Here is a 12960-nt window from a genome sequence, read left to right as displayed (position 1 = left end):
TTTTCAAACAGCAAGTTTTAGCAGTAGGTGCTATAAAAGCATGATATTCAAGCTTTCGTAAGACATAGAGAATGTGGAAATGAAAACAACATAATCCCTGCTTTCAAAAACATTTCGGCTTAGTACAAAGCACCTACTATATAATCTTACTTTTTTTTGAATATTAGTAAACAGCAGCATGAAACCAGTTGCCAATATGGACAAGTAGATTCCTTTGTGTGTGTAAGACAGAAATACATTCCGAGAAGAAAATAAATGTTCATGCGAAGTAAATGGTGATTGCAGCCTATCTTTCTTCACTAAATACACGTTAAATGGATTGCCAACTTCTGATGATTTGACTTAACAAGCTTCCAAGTTTCCAAAGACCTGAAAATGATAGTCAGTCAGTGGAAATGAAACATAAAATTGTGATTTTTGACCTTTTCCTGGGCTAGCAACAGGAGGTTCACTACTTTCTGGTGATACTGGATAATGGCCAGGTCAGCCCTGCAACCGCAAGAGGAAGTGACCAGAATTCCATGATGTGCCATGTGGCTGAGCTAGCATGTGGATTAAGTTAGGTACATTAAATGTGTTTTCTACTTACAAAAAGTCAAAGAGTGTCTGTTGATGTGGCCAGGTTTAATACTTAAATAATCAGAAGTTTTTAGTTTCTTATTTTGCTTGAAGATGTTTGGCTAACTTAATTTTCTGGACTTAACTCTAACAGAGACTTTTAGATCAAATTTATTTAAATTGTCTAAAATTCTCCAGGATCTGAATTTAAAATACGTACTGAAAATTGCCATTTTTTTATCTACAGCTATGGTCAGAATTATTCTCTTAGTTTAGCTTGATAGGAAAGCTGCTTTGTGGAAGAATTTTCATGATTAGAAATGGTACCCAGGCCATCTGGTGCAAGCAAGCAAAGCAACAATCTTACAACCTACTATGAATCCCTTAATATAAGCCCATTTGCATTGCATCATATAATTCCCACTACATGTATATATCACTCAATTTTTAAATTTTTCTTTATTAATGTCATTCATGACATCCACACTGAGTATTTTAAGTGATACGCCATATTTTTTTCCTGGTGTGAATAAATCCATGGTATAGACTTGAATTTTTTGGTCAAAATATTATAAAACCTGTTAATCAATTAACTTACTGTGGTTGGTTAAGGCATTGCTCTAGGTTAGATTTATGATATTGGGTCTGCAGAAACTATAAAAGAAACCCCAAATTTAGCACATTACAAAAACATTTCTCATGATACAAATTGTGCTTAATTTGAATTTATTTTTATTCTTGACGGATTTATTGATAAGATTAGGTTCTCATGATCACAGCAAATGAATGATGATTATTGTAACAAAATGATCATCAATTCTCATGTCAATGTGATATTACTACAAAGAGAACAGATTCACTATAGTCATTAGACTCAATTCTAAAAAAGAAGTTGTATCTTAACTGTTAAAAAACACCTTGAAAAATCAACACTTTGTATCATCTCAGATAGTTGCATAAGTTTATTTCTGCTTATTTATAATAAACCTCCCTATTTTTTTTAAAGATTTATTTTTATTATTTTTTTATTGGAAAGGCAGATATACAGAGAGGAGAGACAGAGAGGAAGATCTTCCGTCCAATGATTCACTCCCCAAGTGAGAGCAACGGCCAATACTATGCCAATCCGAAGCCAGGAGCCTCTTCCGGGTCTCCCACGCGGGTGCAGGGTCCCAAAGCCTTGGTCCGTCCTCAACTGCTTTCCCGGGCCACAGGCAGGGAGCTGGGGCTGCTGGGATAGAACCAGCGCCCATATGGGATCCCAGGCGTGCAAGGCAAGGACCTTAACCATTTGTGCCATCGTGCCGGGCCCAACCTTCCTATTTTTAAGAGATGTATTTATTTTTATTTGAAAGATTTAGAGGAAAGACAGAGAGAGATCGTCTATCTGTTGGCTTACTCCCCAAATGTCCACAACAGGTGAGATTGAGTTGACCAGAAACCAGGAGCCAGGAGACTCTTCTGGGCCCCCAGTGCATCCTCTGCTGATTTACCAGGCCATAAGCTGGAAATCAAAGCACAAGTGGAGCAGCCGGGAATAGGGATACTGGGTTACTGGAATAGGAATATATGGGATACTGGCACCACACATCCAAGACTTAGCTGGCTGAATTACTGAGCTGGCCCTATCACTTTTTCTTTCTTTCTCCTTTTTTTTTTTTTTAAAGTTTTTAATTGAAACACAAAGTTACAAAGAAGGAGAAAGAGAGAGAAAACTAGACATATCTTCCATCAACTGATTCTCTCCTTATGTGGCCATCGCAGTCTGAGCTGGATCCGGCCAATGCAGTAGCCAGAATCTTCATCTGGGTCTCCCATATGGATCTCCCATTGGGGCTCAAGTACTTGGGCCATTGTCTACTGCTTTACTGGGCACATAAATTGGAAACTGGATCAGAAAGAGAAGAGCCAGGACTTGAATCAGCACCTGTATGACATGCTGCTGTTCAGTGGCTGCTTGATCTGTTATGCCAAGACACTTGCACTGATTATCTTAAACAAACACAAAGGGTGTTTGCCCAGAAATTTAAAAATACGTATAAACACCAATACTTCTCCTACACACACACCACTCAGCAGTTACCTCAGCTTTTTTGACTTAAGAATATGGATGTGCTCTTTCTCATATTATTTTTATCAATTTATAGTAAAATAATCAGTAAAAAAAAAAAAAGGATCCATGCTGTGGCAAAGCAGGATAATGAATTTCCATATTCTAGCCTCTCTGTAGAGTCTTTCTGCAGGATATGAGCTATAGAAATACTTATTTTACTTTATGGAAAAGGAGGAGGTGATATACTATTATTTAATATCTTGCAACCTTTGTTTTAAAAGAAAATAAGCTTTACGTTTTCCGAACAATCCCTGGAAGGCCTTTTAAATTTGTCAACTCAAATAAATGCAGATAGCATATGTATTCACTTATTTTATATAGCTAAACGTATTACCAGTAGGAAAAAAATGCAATTGACCCCCTTGCCTTTACAGATAATAAAAATGAAAAACAACAGCTCACCTTCTATAGAAGCGAGTGCTGTGTTTAGTGGAGCCTCATTGATTATTACTTCTGCGCTTCATCACATATGGCAGTAAGTGCTTTAGAAGGAATCACAGATGGATAAGGCCTTCACAATATCAGTCTCACGCTGAAGGATCCGTCAATATTCCAGTTCCTCCTCCCTCGGCCTTTCTGAGCCATGTTTATTTAACCAGGCTTGAACATTCTTGCATATTGACAAAAGGAGCTGAAATGAAGAGAGGCAAGAATATACTTTAAGAAGCTGACAGTATGGGTTCTTGTTGTTGAACCCAGAGGAAAAGAAAAACTTGAAATGATGCTCTGACATACACACACACAAAAAAGAAAAATTAGGAAGATGTAAGGAGGTAGAGTGAGAAAGAAAGCTAGCTTCAAGAAATATCAGTGATGCTCCCGTGTCTGCAAGTTACTATAGTGGAGCAGCTCTGAGAGCTGATTTTGTCTGTGATGCAAGGGAGGCCAATTATTATTGCAAAACAGACTGAGAGACCGAGCATCCCTGCTTTGTGATGGTGCTGCAAGGAGCTGGATGGAGAAAGCCCCAAGCCGGGTTTCTCAGTGTACAAATGTGCGTTTTCACAGCCGCTGTCTTCTGAGACAGGAGCACACTGAATGAGAGATGAAATGAACGTCAGGCTGGCGTCTAAATGACCATTCTGTAAGTGCAGACATGCAATCTGTATTTGCTACTGTATAAATGTACTTTGGAAGAAAACTTGTAAAAGTTTTAATTTTGCCCTCCAAATTTAAATTTTCCATATTAGGCTATGCTACGTAATATAAGAAATTAATAATAGGGTGGTTCTCCTCTGTTGCTCATAGGAAGAATCAGACTTCAATAACTTATATTAAAAACACTCTTCTGAGCTCAACACTTGTAAAACATGCCAGTAAGCTTTCTGAAAAGGCATTTGCATCATTTTTGTTTCTGTGATCATACAGAATTAAAATGAGAGAAAAAATATATTTCAGTGAACATAACTAACTCAAGAAGCTCCAGGATTTGTTCAGTCAAAGGTGTTAGATACCAGGGAGTAAGCCCTATAAAGGCTTGTCCTGCATTAAAAGTGAGACCATTGGGCCTGGTGCAATCCTCACCTTGCATGCACCAGGACCCCATATAGGTGCCATTTCATATTCCAGCTCCTCTACATCCCATCCAGCTCCTAGCTTGTGGCCTGGGAAAGCAGTAGAGAATGGCCCAAAGCCTTGAGACTCTACACCTGCAAGGGAGACTCAGAAGAAGCTTCTGGCTTCTTAGTTCAGCAATGGTGTACGGCTGCTTGGGGAGTGAGCAAGTACATAGCAGACCTTTCTGTATCTCCTCCTTTCTGTAGGCTTGCCTTTCCAATTAAAAAATATATAAGTCTTTTTAATAAGATCATCCTTTTCATAATTATACCTAGTACTAGTCAGGAAAATAGACGTACTTGCAGTCAGAGTGGTGCGCCATGGGAAGCACGGAGCACACATTCAACTTCCACCCTGGCTTCCTGACGGACTGACCTGGTACGTCATTGTGTGGATTCTAATCCCATTGCTGTGTGTAATTCTCAGTATGATTTAGATTTGGGGGCTGATAAAATGAATGAGTGTTTTACCTATTAACATCTTTGAAAAGAGCAGTGCATATTGGATATTTAACATCAATATCCTCAAGTCATGTTTCCAGTACCCCTCGTCAGCGCAACCTAAAGGATTTTAGCTAAATCTTTGAATCTTATGCTTTCCAGCTAGTTTGGTGGTTTGGATTTTGAGTGAAGAAAGCCTGAGTTCCTGTATTTTCTACCGTGTAACCAGAACAACTTATCTATCCTGCTGCCGGGCCCGTGGCAGACAGCTGAAAACACTTAATTAGCTCCTTTATGAATCGGGGTTGTCAAATGTGTAACAGGTGAAGTGCAAGTTGTTGCAATGTTCTGACTTTTTTTTTTCACTTTCTCCTTGTTTATTAGATGATGACTTTTTTCATGAACTCCCAGAAACCTTTCCATCTGATCCACCTGAGCCTCTACCACACTTCCTTATTGAACCTGAGGAGGCTTATATTGTGAAGAACAAGCCGGTGAACCTGTACTGTAAAGCCAGCCCTGCCACCCAGATCTACTTCAAGTGCAACAGTGAATGGGTGCATCAGAAGGACCATATAGTAGACGAGAGAGTAGATGAAACATCTGGTGAGTTTGTCATTGCATTTGGATTGTATTTCGCTTTCTCACTATCCTGGCCTGCTGTCATATGTTCATTTCAATTAGTGTGATCAAAAATAGAGTTATTATCCTTTGGTAAATTGTTCTCAACCAGTTTTAGATTAAATTTAATGATATGGTTGCAAGTACTGCAAGCTACAATGTGAAGAATAAATCTTGGCCTGATTTTTGTCATTGAACAGAGTTCATAGCTAAGAAGATAGACTAGACTAGAAGACTCGATTAATGTGAAATTCCTTAGTAAAATATGTCCCAGATTCAGTAATGTGTTCATCAGTTCTAAGTAGCCAGCAATTTGGGGAGCATTTCAATTATGGATAAATTGTAGTTATTAACATCATCAGCAAGTGTTAATCCTATACATATGTTCCACTTATATAGGTTTAAATTATCCTATATCCCTAATTTGTATCCAAAAATGAATCTCGGCTTTCTAACATTGTCTGGGGTCAGGGACGTGAGTGTCCATTGTAGCCACTTTCTGGCTGAGTTCTGATCATAGCATCTTTGCCTCTGGTGTGGTTAAAACTGCTGACTTTATTGCTCTGTAAATATCACCTTAAAGATAAAATACGAATGGCATGGAAAGGCAAAAGGAGATTCTAATAACCTGTGGGATTTAGGCAGGCTATAAAGTAAACTTTCTCAATAGCAATATTTTACTCCACGATGGATAACTTAGGAGAGTTTTGGAGTTCCTTTAAATTGGAAAGTTATTTATCTTTCTACGGTGGTTTAAGTGTTTTTTGCTTGCCAGCAGGGAGAATAATTCCTTGAACTTTCAGAACCCTTCCAAATCTATGATTTTACAGTATTGCAAAATATATTTTCAGCAATAAGACTTTATTGATCAACATTTCCAAGTAACATGATAACAAATAGGACAAAAATTGAAGTGTTTAAAAAGCTTTGTTGGTCTGGGTGTTTATCCTGGCAGTGAAAAGATCCAGTGGGGATTTGCATCTTGATTTAACACCTGACTCTGAGCTTCCTCCTCCTGTGGATCCCAGCAGCAGAAATGAGTCAAATAATTGGGTCCCTTACATCCACATGGGAGATCTTGGTTGCATTTCTGGGGCTCCCAGCATTAGCTTCAGTTGGAGCCTATGTTGGCATTTAAGGAATATACCAGCAGGTGGGAATTTTTGGAGTGCTTTGCTCTCTCTCAATAAATAAATAAATAAAAGTATAAATATATTAAATTTTAAAGCCTTTTAAAATCCTTTCTGTATATCTCTAGGTACCAAAGAAGATGCATGTTTTCAAAAATCAAAATTGTTGACTAAATCATTTAAGTGCCCAAAGTGTTGGGAAACCATCGGTGGTAAATAGAGGCCAGAATTTGAGGAATATCTATTTTCAATGTAATTACCAGCATAATTAATCCAACAAGGAAATAAACCATATAGAATTAATTAGACTAGAGAGAGAAGAGTGTATAGGGGACATCCGTGGTAAGAATAGTCTTGACAGTCAGGAGGCAATACAACCTAATGACTTGTCGATCTGTGAGCTGATGTGTTCACTGAATACAAACTGATGGTTTGCAGAAATAACTGGATACCCAATGGTAGAATAATAGCTTACTTCACGGAATGGTCCCACCTCTTGTTCTAATTACCCAGAAAATTATCTACCAGATGTCTTCGAAATCTCAAGTGAATTCAGTTTTATTGGTTTCAGCTCATTTATTTGTAAAAATTTCAATCACATAAGCATTTTATAAGAGGAAACAGAAAGAAATCACAAAAGCTCAAATGACAGTGATAACGTATTTACTAAATCTTTGCTTACTAAATTAATGAAAATGCCTAGATGGGACAATTATAAATAAAAAAATAAAACTTGACTGATATGGAACACTTCTTCTAATCCTATGCTTCTATTATGTGTTTACACAAATCCACCTATTTCCTTCCTGTCAAGCATTTACATGTTGGATTTCTATACAAAATTGATTAAACATGAAATGCAATCTGTGGCACACTTTCTTTCAGATTCAGACTGGACAGAAGGAAACTAGCGGCAGACTCAGGAGCCCGTGTCCTGGCACAGTTCTCTTAAGATTCACAGATGGAGGGAATTGCAGTGTAGCTTTTGTCAGCTTTCGTTTTCAAGAAAGTCAGCATTCTGCCAAATGGTGGCCTGATCCAACAATCTAAGTACCACCTTTACTGTTGGAAAAGGCAAAGATAACCACAGAAACTATTATTAATGAGTGCAGCACTGTTAGACCACCCAGGAGCTATACAAACTGTTATGCAAGGGAAAGAAAAACCGTAACACCATACAGAAAAGTAGCTGAAAAGCATTGTATCACCTGTGAACATTTATACAAATTTACAATCCATTCAATTTTAACATAACAGAGTATATTAAGAATGACAGTGTACAACGGATAGGCATGAAATTACAGAATTTTGTGGAGTGTTTTAGAAAGAAAAACTTTTTAAAATCTACCCAAGAAACAAGTATATTTATAAACACAAATGCCCTCACATATAATGCCTTGTTTTGAATGCAAATGTTTATAAAATGTTTGCTATTCATAAATCTGAATAGTTACCAATATTATAGGCCAAATAATTTGTGAATAGCTGGCAGAATAATGAAATTGTAGTGGAAAAGGCTCACCTATTCATAAAGATATTATAAATCTAAGGATATAAAAAAAGATCAATCTTGGCAAAGACCAAAGCACATTAATCAGCTAATTGAAAGAGACACTAGAAAATACTCAAACATCTAAAACTTTCAGCATGCAGTAAAGACAATGTTGTCAACCAATGAGGAAGATTTGATTCAACACATGGATTCATAAATGAGATTGTTGGAATAAAAAAAACATTAAAAATGAGGCTTGCATTTAGTCTCACTGTACAGAATAAAATAAATTCTAGCTGTTAAGGCTTAAAGTCATCATCCTTGCTATCAACATTAGCATAATCACTCAGAGGAAAAAAATTGGAAAGCTGTTAGTTGACTGATTGGCTTCAGTGGTTGACAAACCTAATTAAAGCACAAAATATAGACAGTAGGAAAACATTGTTAAATTTTAGTATCTAAAATAAGAAAATCACAAATAAAGCCAAGAGATGGTTTTATTAATGTGATTTTAGTATCTGTAGGTACATATCAATGAATTGAGTAATTTGAATAATATACAAATACCTTGTAAATTATATTTAAGAAAAACATCATCAACCCAATAGAAAATTCAGGATATTTTGAGCATGAAGATATGGGAAAATAAATGCAAGTTGTAAGTAAACATCTAAAGAAATGTGATCAAATAAAAATATTTCTTAGTGTTTGATTAAAAGCAAACTTTGCTAATAGGGATATAATTTGGGAATCTGACTTGCAAGATTTATTTGAAAATGCCACTGATATCGAGATACCATTGAAGTGTTTCAAATCTAGTGTCTATCAAGAAATAAAATACTAAATCTGGTTGTGCAGGGACCGATCCTCTCTAGTGGGCATGCTCTTAAGTCAGTAAGATTGCACAGGTAAAACTGTATGTGAAAACTGAAGTACAGCACATTGTGTGGGATACGCATGCTGTTAAACAAGATGATACACACATACGTGTATCTGTACATGCCCTGGGGCTTCCTGGAGAAAGAGACTTACTTAGATCTCTTGGATGATAAAGAGACAGTTCATGTTTAGGGATTTTTTAAAATCCTGTGATTGTGGACTTTTATCTTCACATTTGTTTGCTCTTTTTTTTTTTTTTTTGAAGCTGGATTCACCGGCAGCTTTGGTCCTCAACTCTCCTTTGCAGACTAAATGTAGAATTGTTGGGTCTCAGTGGTTCTCAATAACGAAGAATGTTAGACTACATTTTGTCAAAATACATTGTAAAGGAGGAGTGAAAATTTTCTGGCATTTGTAAAATCAGACCGATTATCAGAACTTGAAATAGAAAAATCATTTCCATCAATGTCACCTTCACAAACGCTTCTGCCCTCCAAACTTGAAAGTATATGTAGTGGCAACCAGATGGATCAAAGGAATGAACAGACCTTGCATTTATTGATGCAACTAATTCTCTAAAATCTCTACCAAAAGCAACTGTCAATCAAAAGGCACAAAGCAGTAATATTGGACAAGTTCTTCCCCTACTCAAACTGTTCTTGCTTTTCAGGTCTGAGGCCTCTACGTGGGCTCTCTGACTTATCAAGTGAAGAGTAGATTATTGATGATTTATACTCACTGATAAAGCAATACTGTTGATAATTACAATATCTACTTTATTTAACTTTATGGTATATTTCCATAGGGTTTGGGAAACCCCTCCCTAAATTCATAAGGAGTCATGATTCCAGCAGTCTGTTATTTAAGAGTGCCCAGACATTGCTGGTACATACAATGTTAAACAGTCCAGCATCCCATTGTCTAGATATGTCCAACAGTTTCATTGAGAGTCCATCTTTTATTTGGAAGTAGAGATGCATATTGCATTGCATCTTCACATTTGGATATGGTAGCTCTACTACATCAATACTACACATTCCCTTAAATGAGCAGCCATGGAACAAAGTCAACAACTAGTATGAAGTTAATAAAACAACAACAAAATTACAGCACCATGAAGTCCAAAAAAGTGCACCACAGAAAAAGCAATGCATGGGTAATGAAAAGAAAACACAAAAGCAATTTGCATGATGGCTTCCTTGTATTAGAGAGAACATATGGTATTTGTCCTTTTGGAATTGACTTATTTCACTAAGCATAATGGCCTCTAGTTGGAAGCATCTAGTTGCAAATAGTATGATTTCATTCTTTTTAAATGGTTGAATGACATTCCCTGGAATCAATGTACCACAGTTTCTTTAGCCATTCCTCTTTGGACTGGCATCTGGATTATTTCCATGTCTTTGATATTGTGGATTTTGGTGCTCTAAATGCAAGATTACAGATTTCCTTCTTTTAAGCAGCTTTCATTTCATTTGAGTGCATTTCTAGGAGCAGGATAGCTGGGTCATATGGCAAATTTATTTGCAAATCTCCAGGCACACTCTTCATACTGATTTCCATGGTAGTTGTACTAGCCTGCATTCCCACCAGCAGTGAAGCAGGATTCCTTTTTCCCCACATCCACACCAGCAGGTATTTTTAGTAGAATGTAGACCAACCTCACCGGAATTAGGTGGTACCTCAATGTGGTTTTCATTTGTATCTCCCTGATGACTAGAGGGCCTAAGCATCTTTTCATATGTCTGTTAGCCACTTGAATCTGTTCTTTGGAAGAATTGTCTGTTCATTTCCTTTGCCCATTTCCTCACAAGTTGTTTTTTGTTTGGTTGGTTTTGTTTTGTTTTGTTTTTGTTTTTACTGTTCCTGAGTTTCTGAACCTCTTTGTAAATCCTGGATATTCGTCTAACTTCTGTATTGTTAAATATTGTTAAAAAAATATATTTTTTTCCATTCTGTTGGTTGCTTCTACACTTTGTTAGATGTTTCATTAACATTACAATAGAGTTTCCATCATTTAAACCACATTGACTTTTGCATTTATGTATTTTAAGAAACAGAAAAGAAGAAAAGCAACAAATATTAGGTATTGAGAATATTTCAATGTTCAAAATGCCCAATGTTGATTGGGCAATTTAGGTAGCTTTCAGAATCCCATAGAAAACCTGATCTACTCCTAAATATATGATTCATTTCCAAGAAAAATGTCAGTCTCTGATTGCTGGCTATCTATTTTCTTGAAGTCAAGTCTTTTCAACTCTTGTTTCCATGGTACTTAAGATCCACCATCCCAAAGCAAATATTCCCTCTGAAGAAGATGCAAGGGAGTTCAGAGACCTATGTTTGTTTTGAGATTGTAGTAATCCATATTTTCTTTTTTCATTATAAATTATTAGATTAGGAAAAACAAAACAATAACCGCAACACAATGAGGTGATATATCTGTGTAAGTGTATATTATATATATATGTGTACATCTATATGTATATGTATATAGAAACTGGAGCTCAGCAGCATATAGCAACTACTGTGCTCCAAATTACATAATGAGAAATTGCCACAACCATAATATGAACCCTGTGCTCTGTTTGCAGAATCTCTCAGTCCTCTGCTAGGGAAAAGCCTTCTTACCATTGGAAAACTGAACTCTTTTTCACAGATACTATATTAATTTTTCATGAAACTTTCCTGTCTCATAAGGACATGATAAGAAGCTAGTGCCCATATATTTCAAAAGGAAATTGGCGGGCATTTGTGATTTTATATTTCATTAAGTATTACATATATGTTTCTTGACTCTTTCTTGCCTTAGCATCATAGAAACTAAATTTTGGTGAACTACAATAGTCATTGAAATGCAAGTAATTGCTGGCATTATCTGTATAAGATTTAGTGTAACTAATTCCTGTTATCTTGACTGCAAACATGAGAAATTAACTCCTGTTACATCCTGTTCTTTCATTAATCTTAGATACTTGATATAGACCTTTACTGCTACCTCCTTTCACAAGCCTGCTGTTCCCTTTGGTATAAGTGTTAAAGACTACAGAGTAAACTCTGGGAGATGAGGGTATGTTTCGGCCTTATTCACTGGTCCTGTCCCATGTGTCACTGTGTCCCTGGTAGGGGCTTAGACACATGCTTAGACACATGCTGCTACATGAATTACTTATACCATACTTTGTACTGTCATAGTGCTGGCTAACTCTTGTTCTTAGAGAAATTTCTTCCTAAAATACCTCAAGTGAAAAGTTATGGATAAAACACCCGTTATAAGTAAATATCTCCTCTTTCTTTTATCTGTACTCTTATTCCATTGTACTCATATGTATTCATTTGGTAGGTATTCTGGGATCACCCTTACAAAATTGTCAATGATTTACCATGTTTGGGGTACAAAACCCATAATTTCTTATAATTCAGTAAAATATCTAGTTTGTGAGTTATTTTCATATAGTTGCATTATTCATAGGCACATGAGTATAAAATATAAATAGCATATACATACACACATAATAGCTGTCTCTTCAACTGGATTGGAAAGATGTGATGTGACTTATGTTTTATAAAACTTTCTGTCTTTCATGAAGTTTACTTTGTAATGTACTATAGAAAGGAAATGATCAGTGAAATTACGTTTGCTGAGACTATGTTTATTCATCCTATGAAATTCGAGTAAGTTCAGTATACTGCATTTAGTGAAATATACTGCTCTTGTGTTTATTTGCAATGTTTCATGAATAAGTAATTGGAACACTACATAAATGTAGCTTAATCTTCCATAAGAAGAGTATTTTTCACATTAAGTATGCACATCATACCAAATGTTGTTATCATTCAAAATAATTTCAACCTCAGTTCTCAGAATGAACAGAATGACTTGTCTAAGGGAAAGCTAGGTAGATTGTGCTCCAATTTTGGTAAGTGGTGCAAAAAACTTAGAAACTCCATTTGAACTTCATTCCATAATTTTTTGTCTAAGTCAATGAGCATATTGCATTTGCCAGAATGGAGCCTTCTATCTATAATGCAGTTGTCTGCCAATGAAGATAAATGATTCTGAAACACCAGTCAATTATTTATTTGATTTCCTTCTCTGAGGTCATTGTTTCAATACCAGAAAGCCACAATTTTTTTTTTCTTTTTAGCATGAGGCTGGCCTCAGGGCCA

The 12960-nt window shown here is 36.2% G+C and overlaps 1 protein-coding gene across 2 annotated transcripts in view; it reads left to right on the top strand.

The window, feature by feature from the left end:
* The window catches only part of UNC5C (unc-5 netrin receptor C), a 334610-nt gene that overhangs the window by 193131 nt on the left and 128519 nt on the right, over nt 1-12960 (top strand). For both annotated transcript variants that reach the window (XM_040966791.1, XM_040966793.1), the window contains exon 2: nt 5053-5274. In XM_040966791.1, coding sequence (XP_040822725.1) covers nt 5053-5274 — 222 coding nt within the window. The remainder of the gene's footprint in view (nt 1-5052; nt 5275-12960) is intronic.

Source organism: Ochotona curzoniae, unplaced genomic scaffold, assembly GCF_017591425.1.
Source record: "Ochotona curzoniae isolate NIBS_2020 unplaced genomic scaffold, NIBS_Ocur_1.0 scaffold_4506, whole genome shotgun sequence".
NCBI lineage: Eukaryota > Metazoa > Chordata > Mammalia > Lagomorpha > Ochotonidae > Ochotona > Ochotona curzoniae.
The sequence above is the reverse complement of the archived record's forward strand: the minus strand, read 5'-3'. Positions and strand labels throughout refer to the sequence as shown.